The 21222-nt window shown below is 43.5% G+C and overlaps 2 protein-coding genes across 4 annotated transcripts; one reads left to right on the plus strand and one right to left on the minus strand.

The window, feature by feature from the left end:
* The first annotated feature begins 1928 nt into the window (after positions 1-1928).
* On the plus strand, positions 1929-19164 carry LOC114432323 (potassium voltage-gated channel subfamily H member 3-like). Its single transcript, XM_028400257.1, has 15 exons — positions 1929-2004; positions 7023-7256; positions 7377-7502; positions 7898-8037; positions 8180-8438; positions 9060-9217; positions 10334-10541; positions 11458-11835; positions 11955-12154; positions 12576-12825; positions 14445-14659; positions 16916-17190; positions 18076-18185; positions 18257-18309; positions 18413-19164. The coding sequence occupies exons 1-15, from the start codon at positions 1929-1931 to the stop codon at positions 19136-19138; spliced, it is 3408 nt and encodes a 1135-aa protein (XP_028256058.1). The 3' UTR covers positions 19139-19164.
* Positions 19165-19413: 249 nt separating this feature from the next.
* LOC114432383 (gamma-crystallin S-like) lies at positions 19414-20581 on the minus strand. Of its 3 annotated transcripts, none has more exons than XM_028400380.1 (3): positions 20507-20581; positions 19777-20019; positions 19414-19686 (listed from the first exon to the last, which is right to left on the minus strand). In XM_028400380.1, exons 1-3 carry the CDS (start codon positions 20579-20581, stop codon positions 19414-19416), a joined length of 591 nt encoding a protein of 196 aa, XP_028256181.1. The 3 variants fall into 3 exon arrangements, with proteins under 3 accessions (XP_028256181.1, XP_028256183.1, XP_028256184.1); XM_028400382.1 differs by lacking the exon at positions 20507-20581 and adding an exon at positions 20379-20406; XM_028400383.1 differs by lacking the exon at positions 20507-20581 and adding an exon at positions 20379-20406 and having other exon boundaries at positions 19414-19679; positions 19773-20019.
* Positions 20582-21222: the final 641 nt, after the last annotated feature.

Below are 21222 nucleotides of genomic sequence, written 5' to 3' on the forward strand. Positions count from 1 at the left end.
TACTCGCTACAGCCTAGCTAAAGTGAACACCCGGCTAGTATCTGCAAAAAGAGAGTCACGTTATAAGCGAAATGTGCGTCATACACATATAGTAATACTGCGCAGCATATTACATGCACCCCTCTATAAGCAACTTGGTGCAGTCCACTAACGCCATGCACCCCTACTAGAAGTCTGATTGGACTCTACCACTTCCTGCTTGCCAGAACTTTCCCCGGGTAAAGAGAAGGTAGCTAATGCTAATAGCGTAGCGAATTGGTGATTCACATTAAAAATCGGGAAAAAATTAAGTGAATTTGACACTATACATGCAGGTCTTCACTTAATTTTTGAATTATGTCACCGAAGTGAGTAGACGCTGTAATGTTTTTCATTTTAGGTAAAGCTAGCTAAGCTATTCTCCCTCTCAAGACAAGGTTATGGTCAAGTGGTCTTTGCTGAACATGTTAGGGTGACTCAAAATCAGTCAATCAATCAATCTATATAACAATTATTCAGTCAATCCAGAAGTAGATGTGACAGAGGCAGTCAAAATAAAAAGAGCCTAATTCAAATTAAATACGAGCTATTGGCATAGCATAGAGAGTTACATTCATACAATATGTGTGTTTTTTATTTAAACAAAAACACTATAGTGTTTTTTTATTTTATTTAAATCTGAATCACGTTAAATCTCACTGCTGGAGACATGTCTCTTTGTTTTTGTCCTCCTCCACAAGTCCTCTAGGTAGATTCTGCTTCATTTGAGCTTCCTGTCCTGTAGATGGCGCAATTCTCACAGGCTACATATCAGTGGAACATAATAGCATTACAGTGTGGTCATGTTTTATGTTTTATTTTTTTTTTAACAGTGCAAGAATTCATGTTTGTTAGAACTGGCTTTTGGTCAGTTTCCCCCACCACTACGTTCTTTCCGTCTTGCATGTTCTGATGCAGCAGGTCTCTTTTTCTTCTGCTTTTGTATGCTGTGGGTAAAATAGCCAGTTAGATTGTCTTCAGTATGATTCTTCCTTTGAAAGGTAAATAGGTCAAAGCTTTCCACAAAACCTCTGGGAGTCCTTGTTCTGCCAAAGTGCAATGTGTGCGAACATTTTGGAGCTTTTATTAGGACCTGAGTTTCAGAGATCACTGTGTCCTGCTATGCTTAAGCGTTAAAGCCTGTGGATTTAACTCCAGCTAATGTCTTGTGACTTGAGAAAAGTTTTCTTTCTTCTAGACATGGTTTATAATAGTGCATCCGTCAGCGATGTTTTTTATTTCTGTTGCCCATCTTGATTAAATTATTCATTTCGTTCTTGGAGTGACAAATTTTGCAACTTCAAGTGTGAAACATGGCAGACGGTGCTGACAATATTTAATTAATTTCTAAGCAAACTAAGGACAATGTGACACTTTAATTTACCTGCTTTAAATAGATCAGAACATCAAAGGATGAGAGGCTGATAGAATTTCAAAGGGATGGAGAGAAAGTGAGAAAGAGAGGCACTGGCAGAGGAGGATAAATAAGCAAAGAGTGAATGGAGCTTGGTTCCACGCTGCTGGAGTGGGAGAATGTTTGCAGAGAAAACGTGTTTGTGTAAAAAGAGAGCAAGTGAGAAAGAGAGAGAGAGAAGGGGAGGAGGAGAGAGGCATTGCATTGCAGTACACCCGTGCGTAAATGTGGCCATCCTAACCTCTATCCCTCCGTCCCTCACCCCTTATCGCCTTCAGCAGTTCCTCTCTCCTTCTCTAAGCCGGGATCACCTGCTCCGGTGGTCGGTGGTCAGGTTTGGACCGTGGAGTCCCGGGTGTCTCGGTTAGGCGCCCTCCTCCAGGGGTTAGGAGGAGCGCCGGGGGCTACCTCCAGGTTCCTGCCGGGCTTCGTGTCCACCGCCAGCGACAGCCATGGCTCGGAGCGGCGGGAGAGACGCGGCTCGACCCGCTCTCGGATGCCGGTCATGCGGGGTCTAATCGCGCCGCAGAACACCTTCTTGGACACAATCGCCACTCGTTTCGATGGGACCCGTGAGTACATTTCTTGTCTAATCCCTCAATTTCGTAGTGCGCAACGAACACTTTAAAGTTGTCTGTTTGTTTAAACTCCTTCACGGATGACCTGAGCGAGGAGCAAGGGCGCTTAGAGCTCACTAATACTTTGGCTGATGAATGAATGATGATGAATGAAAGCACAGACGTGAGTCCACTCTACCCAATTCTATCACCACAGAGGCATTCATAAGATCCTGTGTGCTGTTAAACAGAGTCATTGTTTTCTATGTTATCCTCCTGTGCGTAATTTGTTTGCGCATTGTTTGTGTATTTTAGGGGATAAAATGGAGTCCAGTGCAGATTTCCTGTTTGTATCTACGCTCAAAGGCTTTGATATGTAATGACTCCATGTTAGTGTACAGTATGTATTAATGAATACAGTGAGACAGTATTAATCAGGACTCTTTATTGTCATTATGCATGGCACAGCGACATTTTGTCCGGTAGCTCTTGGCACACTCAGAAAAGGCAAAGACAAGAAATACAGAAAATAGAATAATAATAAAAATAGAGAAATGAATCATTAAAATATATTGCTTTTAGCTGTTAATCAATGCAGAAACAGACACAGTTTAATGCACACAGAGTATGTCCCTGTGTTTACAGTGTTTGAGGTGATTAAACACATTTGACTATGCACAGAACCTACAGTTTTAAGGGTTCACCTTAAAAGGACAGTTTGCCCCAGTATTAATTATTCCTCCTGCAGTGCTGTTTATCCATCTTGATTGTGAACTGTCCCTGTTTGTGCCTTTATTGACCAAGTAAATAGCGCAGTTTAGTGCTTTCACAACGTATTCAATTAAACCTGTGTGAACACACATGAGGGCTGGAACCCGGTGTTCTGGGGCTTTGCTTTCAGCTTGCAGTTTTGTGTGTATGTTATGTGTATGATTTAAATCGGTAAAAGTAATTTCAAACTGTTACATCAGCTTCAGGCAACAAAGATCTATTCGTAAAGAAAAGGTGAACCCGCTGAAATGCTTTGGTGAATTCTAATCAAGCCTTTAAGTAAAGGACAGTGCATCGCAAGCAATGGAAATCCATTATAACACGACTACTTAGAAATCAATAATTTTCAAATAAAAGTTATTGTAGTGGACTGAACAAGGTCATCCCTATTGATCCAAACTGCATCCATAGCAACAGTCTGTTATGCATAGCAACCAGGATGTCTCCAGACATAGCAGTTCACTTCACTATAGGCCATTCTAAATTGGATATTTATCACAGCTGTGTAATAATTATTTTTAGCCACCAGCTTTCACACTCATTGCAATACTGAGCTTATCAGTCTGTGCATTAGGCCCACATATGGTAAACCCACGGAGAAATAGCTGTCGATCAACATGCTAACTGCAGCTGTTATAGCTGAAGATGTGTTACATAACTCAGGCCCTGAAGGCGCAAATTATAGGCATTAGTGAGGATGCATCTGCACAAGGAATCAGCGCGGATCTGTTTATTTTCTGAAACAGAGCTCCAAATTACAGAAAAATAGATAGTCATTTTGTGTGGTTTACAGTAGCATTCTGCACACTGTAATCTAATAATATTCATCTGTAGGTGTGGGATTTTTTCTGTTCTGGCCTGAAGTCAGAGTTTTATGAGATCAGAAGTTTTTCATTTTGTGTCAACAGCAATAAGTTCTGCTCCAGCACTTGTCTGCGTCTGACTCGCTGTCATACAGGAGAGGATTCATTAGACACAGAACAGTTTGGGCACGCAGGGATTTCACTCGTTTTGGCTAGAGCTGAGGAGTTGCCTATCTCCTCCTCCTAACATTCTGTCCACAAAAATCACTAACAGAATGGGTGACAAGGCGTCGCAGAGGTGTTTAAGTTTCTCCTTGAATCCTGTCAGGTTCAAGTGCTTCTGTTACTGCCTGACTTTAATCCCCTCTCACGATCAACATTTACCCTCTGAGAAGATCCTGGGTGGGAATCTGAGTGCCATCCCTGCAGTGAACTGTAATAGCTTTTAAAGAACCTCTTTGAAGCCAGACAGAAGCTTGTCATTATCAGGCTCCTTTTTCGTTCTTCTACGTCTTTCCACAACAAGACTGATCAGTCCTGTATGTGCACTGGGAGATCTCCATTTTTAGGTTTGGCCTCCTCCTGGTTGTTGCTTGTGTGTTGCATCAGTGAACATTTGCATTTAGTTTTAGCTCAAGGATCAGATCACTCTTCAATCAACCCCAGTTGCTGTTTAAATTTCCTTGCTAAAACATTTGTTCCTTAAAGTTGGCTCCTTAATTAAAGTATTAGCATACAAACTGAAGCGTGACCCCAATAAGAGCTGAGCGATGGCATTTGATAAGCAGATGAAATGAAGTCTCCTTCATTCATGAGCACACTTTAAACTCTGGGAGGCCAAGTGAGGGAATTCTGATGAGACTGTATCACAGTATTAAACCATCTGCTGCCCTCAGAATACAGAATACAGGACCTGTTCTTTGTAACTGATAGTGAAGTGCTGTTACCGGCTGAGTGGAGCAGCATTTTCAGGTCAGAAGCTGGGATCTTCCATCTTTGCCATACAACATTAATGCAGGAAGATAACCAGAGAGACCCCTGGGAATTTCTGTCATTTTTTTCTTTCATTGCTGTAGAAACTTCAGCATGAGCTCCTTTTAACACAGAGATGTGGCAGTCTACTACATACATATTTATAGGGACGAACGTTACCAGTCAATCATTTTTTAAACGCTGTCACAATCTGATCAGTAATGTCATTTTTTGAAAATGAGTGTGAACAGGTGCCGAGATAATGTGATCAGCTTTGACATTTGCGTTTCCTTTTAAATAACACTTGGTGATATTTTAAGCATAATAATTATTTAGATTCTTTTCCCCCTTCGTGTTTGGGATTATCTCACTTTTAGGGCCAGCCTCGAGTGGCCACTCGAGTAACTGCAGTTCCTTAAATTAAGCTTAGCAAAAATGTGTTAAATGATTTATGTAATAATGAGTTAAAAAGTGATGACTGGCTTCACAAATGGCCTGTGTCTTTATGCAACAGCAAAACCAGGAGCTGCTCTTGTTCTGACTTCTTGAAGCAGAAGAGTGTGTGACTTTAGAGTGTTGTCAGTTTTTGTCGGGGAATTCTGGCTGAAGTTTCGAAGCTGATTCTGAATGAAATTGTGTTTCTAGTAATCAGAGAGCTGGTTTAACAGAGTAGCCTGCATACAGAAATCTTCTGTCTGTGTTCATCTCTTTGTTGTTTGGCACGGACTTGTTATATACAAAAGTGGAGTAGCTTGAGAATAGAGAGCTATAAACAAGCATGCGGCGTGTGTGTGTGTGTGTGTCTCACATTGTGCTCGGTGGTGAATTTATTGTGGCGGGCTGTCACTGTCAGTGTTATCAGCAGCAGGGTCTGTCGGGGTTCCCTAAGCCGCTCGGGGGGCTGTGTGTGAGCGGTGCTGTAGTTCAGCTCAGACGTATTACACCTGGACTGCGGTGCGGTTTTGACAGGCCTGCCTGGCGCCTGGGGAGTGTACAGAAAATGAATACCATCATGGCCAAAGGCCAGAAGGAAAATGGTGTGGCACCGGAGCGGTTTGGTCTGTAACCAGAGCACATCTGTGGAGGGAAGCGATGAACACAGGGCAGAGGCAGAAAATGCTCAGGTGCAGAGATGTAGTTTGTTGTTGTGAGAAGCCGTTTAAACACATTTTTAGTCTATAGTTCTTTCAGAGTCTGCTTCTAGTAGAACTACCATCAAACAATAAATGTGAGAGACTAATTTTGGCTTATATAAACCATTTGTCTTTTGCAAAATGGACTCACTGCTCTTACATATTAATATATTCCTTTGTTCGATCTGTTCATCAGCTCAAAAGGCTATTGTTGGAGGGTGAAATGATTCATCAGACCCTCTTTTATTCTGTCACTCTCTTCTAAATCATCGCCCTCGTGTCCACAGCAGTGGACAGCCTCCCTCCCCTCTGCCGCCTCTCACAGCAGCCCGGGCGATCAGATGTTATTACAGCCATTTCTACATCTACTTAGCACACCTGCTGACTCTGACAACAAGGAGGCGGCGCTGCTGTTACTGCTGTCAGCATGAATCCATCTGGCTTTGTTTGAGTAACAAGGCTTCACACTTGTTGCATCTCAAGTTCCACTGTGGCCACTTTGTTCCTATAGTTTCACATTTGGATGAGCTGAGCTGTTTCCCACTGTGTACAAAAACAAGCCACACACACACACACACTGCAGGAAATGTGAGCCTACTGAAAGGCAGTTTGTTTATTTTTGTGGTACTTCAATGAGGTTTGGCAAGAGCATGTACACTGGACATGCTTTATTATTGCTTGAATTATTAAATTTCATTGTCCATAGTTCATTTTCACGCAGTCCACAGTCTGCATGTGCACTACATCATCTCATTCAATCATTTCCTTGCCTCCTCTCTCGTTCTATATTGCTCACATTCCTCATAGAGAGTGCTCCAGACTTATGTGTGTATAGACATTAATGATCTCTGTGCAATGAATGCCTCGGCTGCGTGAGTCACCTATCACACCTAACTGAGTTTCATAAAGAATTATTCAAGATTGTCCCCCACAACTCATGCTGTCAAGCACAGAGGACATTTTTGTCCAAGGAGAAAAATATATCTGATGTTGCTGAGAATGTTATGAAGGGCACAGAGACTGGGAGATGTGGAGAAGCCACATGGGAAGCACACAGAGAAGATTATTTAAAGAGAACAATAGCATAAAAGGATGATGATATAAAGTTCATGGGCATGTTAAATTCTCCCCGAGGACAGCTTTTCTCGGTGAGAAGAATTACTAAGAATCTTTGTAGAGCCAAGCATGGAGTGAGAGCTGTGAAAAAATAAGAGAAAAGCCATGAATAAAATTCTGATTATATGTTTTTGGTGATGACCCCATTAAAATGTAATGTAAACAGTGCATTTAACAACTAAGAGAAAAGTCAAACATCTCCCCTTACTGCTGTTTGTGTTCTCTCTTCTGAACACAGACAGTAACTTCGTCCTGGGCAATGCCCAGGTCCAGTCTGTCTACCCCATAGTCTACTGCTCCGATGGTTTCTGTGAACTGACCGGCTTTGCCCGTGGCGAGCTGATGCAGAAGAGCTGCATGTGTCACTTCCTGTATGGCACCGAGACCAGTGACCGCCTCACCTCGCAGATGCAAAAGGCTCTGGACGAGCGTCGGGAGTTCAAGACTGAGATCATTCTGTACAAGAAGTGCGGTAAGGCTGGATTGCTGCAGGATACTGTCAAAGTGAATTATGTTTGAAGCATAAATAAATAATCTTGTAGTCAAACTTGCCTGTACATCCCATCTCTCTCTCTCTCTCTCTTCTGAAAAGGCTCCAAGTTCTGGTGTCTGCTGGACATCGTACCCATCAAGAACGAGAAGAGCGAGGTGGTTCTGTTTCTGGTCTCACATAAGGACATCACAGAAAATAAGGAGCATGGCAATGAATCTGACACTGGTGAGAGAAGGCATGAAAAAGAAAGAGTCCAATTCCCCTTTTGATTCACATGAAAGGATCCAATAGAGGCTTTGCAGCTGAGGCCAGTGTACTTATGATTGTGGTACTCACCAAATAAATTACCTGTGCTGTTAGTACTTATGTTCAGCACGATTAAAAAGCATTTAAATGTCAGAGGCATTTTCCATTTCAATAAACAGGCAAAATGACCTTGGTTAGGAAAATACATTTAGCAGCATGGGAATAAAGGTAAATGCTAAGGTTTACTTTGCTGCTGTTTGTTCTTCTGAGAGGGTCAAAAAGAGAAAATGTGCCTGCCTCGTGGACACTTAAATGACTGCTATGTTTTTCTTATTATATATTATAATATACATTATGTGTGTTCTTGTTTACAGATGAGGAAACTGGTCTGGAGATCCACAAGGTCAGTTGCCCTCCTGGCTTCAACACGGAGCGCCGGCGTAGTCGTGCCGTCCTCTACCAGCTGTCAGGACATCTGCAGAAACAGGACAAGACCAAGCTGAAGATCAACAATGTGAGACATGTTGTGTTTGGTTACACCACCTCCACCAGCACTCACTATAAAATATATGCTCTCCTGTTGTTAATTAAGCAAATATATATATAATCCTAGCCTGGTTACTGTGTCTTCATTATTAATGCTTTTTTTTATAAAGAGTGTTCTTGGAGCCAATGCGAACCCTGTCCCAGAGTACAAGGTAGCAGACATCCAGAAGTCCCGCTTCATCCTTCTTCACTATGGTGCGTTCAAGGCCGGCTGGGATTGGCTGATCTTGTTGGCCACTTTTTACGTAGCTGTCACTGTTCCCTACAACGTCTGCTTCACCGCTGTGGAGATGCGAGAGGATGGCGGCTCAGCAGCCCGAAATCCACCGAGTGTCAGCGACATATTGGTGGAGATACTTTTCATCATCGGTAAGATGTTTTTGTAATTGATTTAAACATGACCAGTTTTTCAATCAAAATGTTCTTTCTTAATTATATCTGGCATGATGTTTGACTCTTGAACCATGCACACAGTTTTCTGATTCTACCTCCAGGGTTCCATATTCAAACAAGCTTAGCAACTACCACTTTTCTTTTTTAATTGGCTCATTTAGGTGAACTCTGATCCCCAAAGTTTGTCTAACTAAACCTGCCGTTTCCTCTCTGGCCATCAATCAACCACCACAGGGAGCTTACTAAAAGAAAGATTTTACAGTTTGTGCTGAAGTTGGACTTTGTAGTTTGGATCTGGTCCAATAAAATACATCACATTCATACCATTTTATAGATGATATCCAGCCCTGTAGTCCTCAAAAGAGGCCACTAGACTATGCACATGGTCACTGATTTCCCTGTACAGTTGCACTAACCAGGTCATATCCTCACACAAATCAGACGCCTGTGTGTCCCTGTACCTGTATCTAGGTATGTGGGTCAACCTGGAAGTGGAACCTGTGAGATCAGACTGGTTTAAAAGCTGCCAGCAGCTCATGTTCTCATGTTTGTACATGTTACTCAGATGGAGAGTGATGATGTTGTTCATGTTTGCAGATATTGTGTTAAACTTCCGAACAACCTATGTGAGCACGTCTGGTCAGGTGGTGTACGACGCTCGCTGCATATGCATCCACTACGTCACGTCCTGGCTATTTGTGGATCTGATCGCCGCCTTGCCCTTTGACCTGCTCTACGCTTTCAATATCAGTGTGGTGAGTCTCACACACACACACACACACGCAGAATTTAACATATTTGTTGGGGGAAGTGTTTAAATGAAACCTGACCATGCTTCTGTGTGTCTCTATGTGTGATTCATGTGGGTGCCTGATGTATACAGGCAGAGGCTCTAAGGCAATACTAATCATTCTTTTATCAGCAGCACTCTCCTGCTGTTTACCTCGCACTTACCAGTGATTTAATAAGACCACAGAAGAGCTTGCTAATGTACACCTACATTCGTATATTACACACACTGACAAAACATCTGAAACACTGTTGCATATTTTATTCCTTTCTACACTCACTTTGTTCTATTGTGGCTTCCAGGGAGCAAAACCGAGAGTTCGATCCTCAACAAGAAACCCATTATTAGGTAACTGGTAATTAAGCCGAGGACAAATTACAGTTTGGGGAATTAGCCAGATGAGTGCAAAGCCTGCTTGCTGTTGAAACAGATATGTTAGTAGATTGTGACATTTCTAAAGAGCAACAAAATGATGGAATTACTAGGAATAATTGTATAGATTGCAACAGGAATTACGTCTAAGGATCTGGTCTTTAAAGCAGAGCTTTGGACTGATTTCAGTGTAAATGTGCAGCTGTGTCTGTGATTAAAACAGGGTAATCACACACCTTCTGAACTGAAAGTTTTCAGAATTAAATCTTGTCTCAGTGTGGTGTAATCCATCTTTGGCCGTGTTGGAAATAGACCTGCTTCCATTAGCAAGCCGCTTACTGGGCAGAGAATTGCAGAGAAGAGAAAATCAATAAGGTGAAGAAGATTGATGAAAATGACATTTTTACATAAAGACCAGAGAAAAATGTCTCTAATAAAACTGAAATTGATTCAACTTATGAGTTAAATGTGGAGTATTTTAACATCTTATATGTTGTTAAGGAGGAACCTTAATGAACCAGGTCCCTCAGTAACAGCACTTACTATCAAGATGGCTGATTAAAATTGTGTGCATGGGTAATTCTAATTACAAAATATCCTTCACCCCAGATATGAAAAGATTAAACCTTGCTATTAATAATTCAACTCACTCCACCTATCCAAGAGTAACTGATCCCATCCTAATAAGCTGCACTACCATCTCTCCCAGAACTTCGGGGTTCACCTGCTGAAGACGGTGCGCCTCCTTCGCCTCCTGCGCCTCCTGCAGAAGCTGGACCGTTACTCCCAGTACAGCGCTGTGGTCCTCACGCTGCTCATGTCCACATTTGCCTTGCTGGCCCACTGGATGGCCTGCGTCTGGTACTTCATTGGACGCAGTGAGATTGAAAGTAATAGCCCCGCCTCCTGGGACATAGGTAACGTGTCTGTGTGTGTTACAACAAAACATTTTGTAGAAGCAAATGTGACCTTTAGTCACAGATAGGGAAATTAATAACTGTTCTCTGAGAAATCCTGGAGCCGTTTCTAACAAATGCATCATTTTATCTGCATGAAGACACTTTTACAGTATGTGTGGAATGTTTGTCCCTTTACTGAGAAAACAGCTCTAATTATGGTAATCTATTTCCCCTCCTACTGTGCACACCGGTGCCAAACTACAACAGTACTGTGAGGTGCATGTGGCGCTCATGCAAGCATCAGTAACAAGTGGAGAGAGAATGAGAATAAAAGCAGCAGAAAATGTACAGAATAGGGCTGCTGATGTGGCTTAGGCGGTAAAGCAGGTTGGCCATTAAATGTAGGGTTGGTAATAGAGCAAACGCAAATAGCTTCGGGGCAGTGCTCCACCATTCTTTGTTATACACATTTCCACTCAAGTGTAGTATCGATATTGTAATATGTGGCAGCTTGCACATTAGAACTGAATGCCTGGTGATGCATGTGATGTCTTGTTTTGGTGATAGACCTCCATAAAAACTTTAAATCTTATTCGTTTAAACAAAACGCCATGGAGTGTTTGGTCCTCCACAACAACCCTGGGAGTCCACTATGATCGAGACTTTTAAGCAGCATTTAAAAACGACAAAATAAGACAAATTAATTGCACTGTTCATAGATAGAAATCTGAGCTGACATTATCTGGGATGGTAGCGTGTGTTGTGTCTGGCCTGCACTCCTCCCAAATACACAAACACCATCACTGAATAATTACTCTGCCCTTCCAGCATTGGTGCCACTACTAATGAAGCCCTCCAGTAAAGGTCATCCAACAAACATGGATGCATTCTCATTAAACTGACAAACTCTTCTGGGCTGTCCTTTCCCCACCAGGCTGGCTCCATGAACTGGCCAAACGCTTGGGAACACCATACTTCCTGGCACCGCTGACCTCCCTGCTAGGAGTCTCTGATTCGCCTCAAGGGGCCATGACGGCAGGACTAATCAACTACAGTCAGTGGAACGGCTCGGGCTTCGAGCCACTGAGCTGGGCGGGTTTGCTGGGTTCAGGCCAGTGGAACGGTAGCAAGACAAGAGGGAGGACGCTGAATGGCTCAGGGACGAGACTGGGTGGCGGCCCGTCTGTCAGGAGCTCCTATGTGACGTCACTCTACTTTGCTCTGAGCAGTCTGACTAGCGTGGGCTTCGGCAACGTTTCAGCCAACACTGACTCTGAGAAGATATTTTCCATATGCACCATGCTGATCGGAGGTGGGCAAGAAATGTGGGCCTTGGTTCTGTAGAGTTCATTAAAGTAGATTAAAGCCTGCCTGTAATTTCCAACAGTTTACAAAATTGTTTAAATTTTTATGTTTGTACCTTTTTGATAGCATTAATGCACGCTGTGGTGTTTGGTAACGTGACTGCCATCATCCAGCGGATGTACTCACGTCGCTCCCTCTACCACACCCGCACCAAGGACCTAAAGGACTTCATCCGTGTACACCGGCTACCCAAGACTCTGGAGCAGCGCATGATGGAGTGTTTCCAAACGACCTGGTCTGTCAACAATGGCATCGACGTCAGTGAGGTATGAGAGATGGACTACAGGCTGTGTAAACATAAGGATCAGAGGCTCTGAAATGTGCACATGACCTCTGTAGCTTGGATTGACCTTGTCAATTACAATGGGATGAAGTGAATCTAAAGTGCAAATCTGGTGACTCGCCTGCCAGGCAGACTAAAGAAACAGCTTAAAGTCATTGGGAGGATTTGGGTTTTGTTTTGGGTTCTTGCACGCTGGAGCAGCTATCTTAATTTAATGGATTAGCGGCCTCACAGTCATGGAACTCACTCCTTTTTCTGGTGTGTTTTAGCATTGCTTAAAATCTAGATAATCCTTTTTAAGGACAGTTTTTTGGACAGTTGCTAATAACCCTATCCCAACCCAAAAAGAGCCTTTATGTTTTCTGTTATATGTAAGAATATATATGTGACTTTGCCTTCTTCAGCTGCTGAAGGACTTTCCGGATGAGCTTCGGGCGGACATCGCCATGCACCTGAACAAAGAGCTCCTGCAGCTGCCACTGTTTGAGTCGGCCAGTAGGGGGTGTCTGCGCTCCCTCTCTCTCATCATCAAGACCTCTTTTTGCGCTCCTGGGGAGTTCCTAATCCGCCAGGGTGACGCACTCCAGGCGATTTACTTTGTATGCTCCGGCTCTATGGAGGTGCTGAAGGACAACACTGTGCTGGCCATTCTGGGTAAAGACCCTTATTAATAATTCATTAAAAAAACCCATAGAGACCTTAGCTGACAGTACGTGCAATTTTCAAGCTATTTTGTGTATATTCAGGGAGTACACACATAATGCAGTGCAAACAATACCACTGAGGTTCAGCACCATGGATAGCACCCCATTTAACACTATGCCTGCAGCCATGCTTTGATTTTCTAGACTAACACATCCCTGCTTTGAAGTGACTTACCCAGAACCAGGTTAAGGACGTAGGTGCGCGATCAGTGGCCAGCGGGTTGTTTGGATCAAGCCTCCTAAGTGGGTCGTTTTGCTCCCTGAAACTTGAAGGACTTCTCTGTCTTGGACTCCAAACCACAGAAGCCCTCCTAGATTCCGGCAACAAAGTGACTCAAAAACTCTGCGTCAGTATAGGGCGTCAGTGAGGAGGCGTAATGGATGACAAAGTCCAGACACTGCTACATTTCCTACCAATGTATTGCAGCTTCTCGCTGCAACAGTTAAGAAGAGGAACTGGAAGTTACAAGATATCATGCCGTTTGTCTATTTTAAGTCTGATTTCACATTATGGGGAATGCGGAAGTTATTAGACATCCAACATTTAATAGCCAGGCTCTTATAAGGAAGAACATAATGAAGATGAGTAGTACTGTGTGGGTAAAACTGCAATCATCCCCATAATAAAACATTCCTCTGAGCAAACAGTTCACACACTATCAGGTGGAAGATGAACTGAGACCCAGGGATTGATGAGACAGTCCCTAAAGCTCCAATGGAAACCCATAAACAACCTTAGGGCATGAATTAATTTAAATATTTATTCATTTTTTTCCCTTAACAAAGAGAGTGGCATATTGTTATTCATAATTTTACACATTCAGCACGCTACATCAGACTACAACAACGATACTCCTTAACTTTAACATAACATGATGCAACACACATTAAAGAGCTAGAACAGCAAACATGCATCAGTGTCACTGCCAGAATAAGAGCTTCTCCAGAGTCTTGTCCTACAACACGTACACTGACACTGCTTCCATTCTGCACAACAGGGATAAAACAGAATAGAGAAACAAAAACAGGCTCACAAACAGCACTGGAATCAGTTCAGGTCCATATAAGCAGAGGGAGCAAATTAGCACACACAGTTTTTCATTTTAATGAGCTAACTGGTGTAAATAATGAAATGACTGCTGCCGACAGGAAAGGCGCTAAACTCATTAGTATGTTGGGCCTGCACATGCATGTGGATATCCAAACACACACTGCATGGTGGAGGCATGTCCTTGCTTCAACAACAAAGCTGCACACAGACAAACACATTTCTCTTGTAGGTTTCTCTGTTGTGCGTATAGAAGTGCACACTAAGTATTTTTCTTTCTCTCACACACCCGTGCACACACACACAAACACAAATTGCTTTGGCATTGCCACTTTGGATTTACAGCTCCAGCAAAGGCAATGAGTTAGAGAGAGGCACGGGCAATTCCAAATTACAGCACTGCATTATGCTACACATAGTAAATCTTGTCCTCTTGTCTCTATACTGTCTAGTTGAGTCCTGCAGTTTCCAACCTCACACACATTACTAACACTCAACTACCTGCGTTTCCTGCTTTCCAGGGCGGGGTGACCTGATTGGCTCTGACTGCCTGACGCAGGAGGAAGTGATTAAGACCAACGCCTGTGTGAAGGCACTGACCTACTGCGACCTGCAGTACATCAGCCTCAAAGGTCTCCGCGAAGTTCTCTGCCTTTATCCTGACTATGCCCAGAAGTTCATCACTGAGATCCAGCATGACCTGACCTACAACCTGCGAGAAGGACACAACGCAGAGGTACACTGCAGATGGTGTCAAAACAAATAAACTGAGATTGCAATAATTGAATTCCACTAAAGTCAAAGCAAAATCACCCAGACATCCATCTCCCCTGTCACATCCTCCAGCTACTTCAGGGGAGTAGCAACATATTTCCAGCCAGATGGATATGTTGTCCCTCCAGCATGTTCTGGGTCTACTCAGAGGTCTTCCCAGATCTGAATATGCTTTGAGGCATCCTGATCAGATGTCCAAAAAGCTTGGCTCTACAAGAAGGACCTTATAGATTTTTCATCTTACCTATAAGAGCTGGACACCCTCAGGAAACAGTCACCAGGGTGTGGACTGGAATGTAGATGAAGAGCTTCACCTTAAGGCTCAGCTTTCTCTTTACTTCCCTCAACAGTTCAGTGTGGCAGATGTTTTATCATTATTAATATTACCATCACCAAAGTACATCAGAGATTAATCATTTTACATTCTAGATACCTCAAAGACAACTTATGGATAGTAACTGCACCTTCCTCCACGCCACAGTGAGGGCTTTGCTTTTGAAAAGGATTAGCCATCTGGACAGGGAGTGGGGAGGAATCCACGGCTTCTGCTTGAGATGCAGCCAACAGATAAAGACATGAGCTAAACATGGGCGATTCAGATGCCAGGGATTTACAGATGGATCTCAGCTGTGGTCTACACATGAATAACCAGCTTGTACTGGAGTCACATTTTCACTGTGAGTAAGTTTGTTAATTAGATCAGCGACCAAAGCAAAAACGTCAAAGGAGATGACAATAAATCATAAAAAATGTTTAAATAAAATGATATTCAAGTGTGTTTATGGATCTCAGTAGAACCATAATATTACAATCCCTTTAAATTTTTAAAGATCTTGATAGTTTTATCTTAACAGGTGAAGGTAGACTTAAAAATATGCCATGCCTGATGTTCTGCAACTTCAAATTTGAGGAAACTTACTCGAACTATCTGCTATAAAAATAACCTCAAGCAAACACCTGGTGCACACAGAAAACAAAAAGCAACTTACACACATGTGGCATATATACTTATGCACGTACAGCCACTGCAGCGGTGCATCCTTAACCAAGCGCAGCGTGGGACTAAAAATAGTTCTGTCAGAATGGGTGGGGGAGGGACAGGGTCATCCCTGGCTGGATAAATATAGAGCTACAACCAGATGGAGGCGAGACGAGAAAACATCAGGATGAAGGGAAGCTGCAAGGAAAGGAGGAGGACAAACATAGCTGATATTTGCATTCACGTGCTGACACATACGCACACACAGTCATGTTTCTGTCACCTCAGGACACTCTGACTTGCATTCCTGGAGGCTTCACCTACACTCTTTGCATTCTCTGTAAACCAAGTGAGATCCATGCATTTATATTATGTGATGCATTGATGTCCCCACAACATGAGTAATACAAGTTCACTGCAGACAGAAATGCCCTCACTCACCACAGTTGTCCTTGTTATGAGCCATGAGTCCAAAAACACATACACATTCACATATAACATAAAGTACTGCTGCTGGCCACGCTCCAGCTCACATGGATAACACACACATATATGAACATGCATCATTTCTCAAATGGAGCACACATGCTCATTTTTTTATACCTGCAAACATGACACACATAAGTGGCTGATATGGTGCATTTCGAGATGGCACGTGCTGCACACACACACAGAAACATGTACACACTGAAATTCCAAACAGTCCCTTCTCCACTCCATTCCCTCTAGGCAAACCTCTGCTAAAATTAAACCTCTGTGATCTAAAAATACCAGCCGGGCACGTGAGCCAAAGACTGGATGGAGAAAAAAGGGAGAGGAGACGGGGAAGGGTGGTGGTGACAGGGGAGAAGATGCAGAGTAGTTAAATAATACGGGGAAAATTACATCCTACAGAAAATGAGACAGAATGCTGTAAAAAGAACCAATGAACCTGTGTCAGCCACCACTGATAACTAACTCACAATTTTATCTGAAATCCTTTAGAAGGACTGCCAGTAAGTGTTTGCAATGCTTACTTGATTTTGAATGAGAGTTGCAGCACTGCTGAATGGATATCCGTTTCAGTGCAGCTGTTGTGAATGGCTACGATTTACTCTGTGTGACTCAACAGCTCCCCCATCTGATCAAAGAGTGAAGCAGCAGCATTCCGGATCTGATAAATTTTGGTGTGAGACAGTTTAAGTGTGAAGTTGCCTTCCAAAAATGTCTGGAAGCTTCATCTGTTTTTTTTGCTTTCAGGCAGACTTTGAGAGTAATGGGGGAATTGCAAAAAAGCTCCCCTCCATTAAAGAAGACGAGGAGGGATCAGGTTCTGAGGAAGAGCACTCCCCACTTCCCAAGATGTCGTCCCTTGGCAGGCTGGGTCGGGGCCTACGATCCCCCCTGCGCTCCCCTCTGCGTTCCCCGCTGCTTCCTCCGAGACCCTTCCGCCCAGGGAGCGATCACACCCGACCCACCAGCCTACAGGTTCCCGTGGTGAGCTTCAGCTGCCTGCAGCCGGACCTGAGCCCACGGTGTGTTTATTGATTTATTGACAGGGTGCAAAGCTTTGGCTGGAGCACTTTGTTCAGTTCTGTGTGTGTCTCATTATTCACAAAAACAAACAGTCCCTGGAGAGGTGGTAGGGCTGGGGGAATTTATTTTGTGCAGCTGTGTGAGAGTGCAGGCAGGCATAAATTGTGTGTTACTGTGTCAGGTTTCTAAAAAGGTGCCTAATGTTTTTATGTGTTAATTACATGATCTCCTTTTATTGCAAAATGCAGTGCTACATTTATCATGCACCATCACCTGCTCTAACTGAGAAAGACCTTTGACCTGTTGACATCTGGATAGCGCTTCCATAGGCAGAGAGGTTCCTGCATATTAGTCAATTAGTTTTACTTAAATTTATTGTGGTGCTTCTTGTGCACGTTAGTGCTCTCAGATGGAAAACAATGTAGAGAAATTAGGTTTGAATATGCAGCGATAGTGATATCGTGTGATGCTGCAGATGCTGGGCTCAGTGTTCACCTTTGTGCTGCTTCGGTGATTAAACCGTGTCCAGTTTGTATTTATGAATAATGTAAAGTCACATGGGACATGGAACTTGTCTGTTGTTTTAAACAGGGAAAAGCCATTTGTACCCCTCTGTATGTGTAACTGTTGCTGTGCTTTGTTATAGAGATATGTAATCTTTATCTTACCGTGTTATTATATTGTAGGTTTTCCTTTATAGTCTGCTGCCACCATGTGGAATTTCAGAAGAGCTCCTAAAACTAATCCCATTACAGTAAAAACGTTCAGTATACTGCCTGGAGTTCTGAAGATTGCAGCAATGAATTAATACCAGTATTTTTTGCTTTGTGTACTTTATTTTTGTGTATGAAATTGATCCACCACCGCCTCCCATCCTTCTTCAGGTTTGTAGACGGGATCGAGACAGAAAATCAGAGCGGTTTGTCTCAGAGGTTTGATTTTTCTCCTGGTGCTACTCAGAGGTTTCTTGCCAGCCCAGATTCAGCCACCTCAGGTGAATACACATAAAATACATCTATCTATTATTGTTTGCCCTGCATGTAAAATGGGTGTGTATGTCTACAGGGACCCATGATGAAGGTGACACCATGCAGACTATTGCCAAATTAAAACACGAGGTAAGGCCAGTGTTACAAAAGTAATAACAGCAGTTGTAAGAATTTAGTTGCTTTGTCTTCATTAGTGTCTACAGAGCTTCTTTTCTTCCATCTTCTCCCTAAGATGTCCGTCCTTTCCCATCAAGTCACCGCTGTGAGTCAGGAGCTGCAGGAAATGACGCGTCTCCTCAAACCCCTCTTTCACAACCCCTCCACGCTGCTGATCCCCAGCACTGTGACACCTCCACCCAGCGTGTCTTCCCATAGCTGCTCTCCAGCCCCAACCCTTTTTACCCAGCATGCACCTGCAGACTGCTCAGATGATCAGAAACCTTCATCCGTTCTGGTACCTGAGCCGTCCTCTCCTCCACTTGGCATCACCAAGATGTGTCAAGGGGCTTTTGATCCGTGTTCACCTCTCCGAACCGTCATGCCGCACAATCCTCCGGTCTTTCATTGCTCAGCTCCTCCTTCACTCAACAGCTCTCCTCATGAGCACACAGTTATGCTACCTCCATACACATCCTCCTCCATCCCTTCCCTGTCTTCAGCAAGCCACCCGTCAGCCATCACTCCTCTTCTGGTAGATTTATCAGAACCTGACCATGATCCACAGAGACAACCTCTGTCCCATCTCTTATCCCACTCCGAGTCCAAGCTCCACTCCCACTGCAAATCTCAATCATATCCTCATTCCCTTCATCAGTCTCACATCCAGCCACAGCCCCTTCTCCCAACCTCCAGCATGGCCACACAGCCCAGAGACCCCCTCGTAAACCTGCAGAAGGCGGACTGGGGGGTGCACACCGCGGAGCTCAGTTTCGTCGATGAAGGACGACCCTCAGTCTGAACAAAGAAGGAGATCTGGACACAGGACTGACGGACAGAACCAGCATGCCTCACAACTTAATGCATGACAAACATTTGCCTCAGATTTGGCATGCATCAATTTTAAACTGTTATCATGAGCACCATCAAGAAGATCTGATAATAAAAGTTTGGTTTCATTTGAAATGTTTAACGCTGAAGGATCTTTCTGCTGCCGCCAAGCACAACAAATTACAAACACACAGCCAGACACAGTAATCCCTCCTCATTCACCTTTATTGTAGATTTGTCCAGTTCCTACTCGGTTAGCCGCCTGAAAGACTGGACTGTGGGGCAGACCGCACCCCAGTCCACAGGCTTGCGGTACTCGCCTTTCTCCAGTAGGTACTGGCGGCCTTTGTAGTTGGGGTGCTCATAGAAGACCCACCAACCTCCCAGCACCCGGCAGGAGTGCACCTCTCTCCAGTGAAACTTCTCCAGCACAGAGGGGCAGTCCTCACTGGCTTCAAACACCTGGCCTGAGAAATCCCCTTTACCATACAGCTGGATCTTGTAGGGATCTCCTGCAGCCTGCATGAAGACAGGAGAGGACAAGTGATTAGGTAGGTTTGAAAAAAAAAAATATCTGAACAGTCATTTGGACTCATGAAAATGACTTACAACGCGGATCATCTTGCAGGAGCAGACTCTGTCGTTGAGGCCCAGCCAGCTTTGATAGTTGGGGTACTCTCCTCTGATCAGGATGTACTGGTAACCTGAGTAGTTTGGCCTCTCGTAGATCACCCAGGTGCCGTTCTCCACTCGAGCCGAGTTACAGCAGCTCAGGTAGGAGTGGAAGTCTGTGCAGTCGCTGTCACACTCATACCTGCAACCCTGGTAGTTCTTGTTCTCGTAGAAAATGATCTATGAGAATATAATAGAAGTGAAATTGCACACAGGTTGTGGTGGATTTTAGAGGAGGACTTTTTTGTCCCCTTCTACATCCACACACCTAGTATAGCAATAATAAGTCATATAGGTCAATCATGGAGCATATGGATCTATTCCTTTTAGATATTGGTATTTCGGGCCTAACGTGACCACTGGGCTCCTTCATCAGGTGGATACCACAGCTGATTGGTGAGTTTAAATCCACATTCCTGGAAGGCAGCCACCACCACCACTGTGTACTTTGTCGACCACTGCACCCTGAATCTTGCTTTTCTCTCATAGCAGTCTAAAAACAATCACCATTCTACTCCCCAGATTTCATTTCTACTCACCCTGCCCATCTTGGGACTGGCTGTGCTCCACCCTCCCCTTGAAATACACAGTACGTGTTATGTAATATAAATACTATGTGTGTGTGTGTGTGTGCTCTCACGCAGTTCTTGCCCTCTTTTATACCTGCCGAGCCCTCTATAATGAGTCGAGACAACTGCTTTGTCATGAGAACGAGATCCAAAATTTGAGTCAGTGGTTCCATTGCTACTCATGTTTTCCAGAAAGAGGCTGTGGGATTACAGCGCATAAAGACAGCAGCCACTGACCAACTCTTTACAGAAAACGGTAAACACACAGCGCCAACCACACACACACACACTGACAAATATACAACTCACAGAGACTATATTTGGCTGTCTGAATGAAAAGAAAAATTCAGAGAAATACGCTTAAAACAATTACACCTTAGAAAAAAAAGGCTTAATGACATAATTATTTACAGATTTGTTACTTATTTTAGCTTCACACAGATTCTGAATTGTCCCAGAATGTTGTTAATGCAGTTGCACCACAGGGAGGCAGCATATCCACAGCAAAAACACCACAGCAGTTCTGTCAGCTTAAGTTTCCTCCTCCTTTCCCTCTAAATGTAAGGTTTAAACTTTGTGTCCCAGTGACAAATATTACACCAACAGAAAATTATTTGTTTTTGTGTTTTGGATAGCTGATCAGTCAGTTAGGATCTTTTTTGTGACTTTTACTGTGAAAAATGTTCAAAGATCCTGCTTATTTTCCTTCTTTCATAGACTTAAAGTGCATATGTCCAGTATTAAATACCATCTATATCAATCTATATATGAAGTTCCCCATGCTGGTTTAATGTAACATCAATATTCGCTAGTA

Source organism: Parambassis ranga, chromosome 2 (genome assembly GCF_900634625.1).
Source record: "Parambassis ranga chromosome 2, fParRan2.1, whole genome shotgun sequence".
Taxonomy (NCBI): Eukaryota; Metazoa; Chordata; class Actinopteri; family Ambassidae; genus Parambassis; species Parambassis ranga.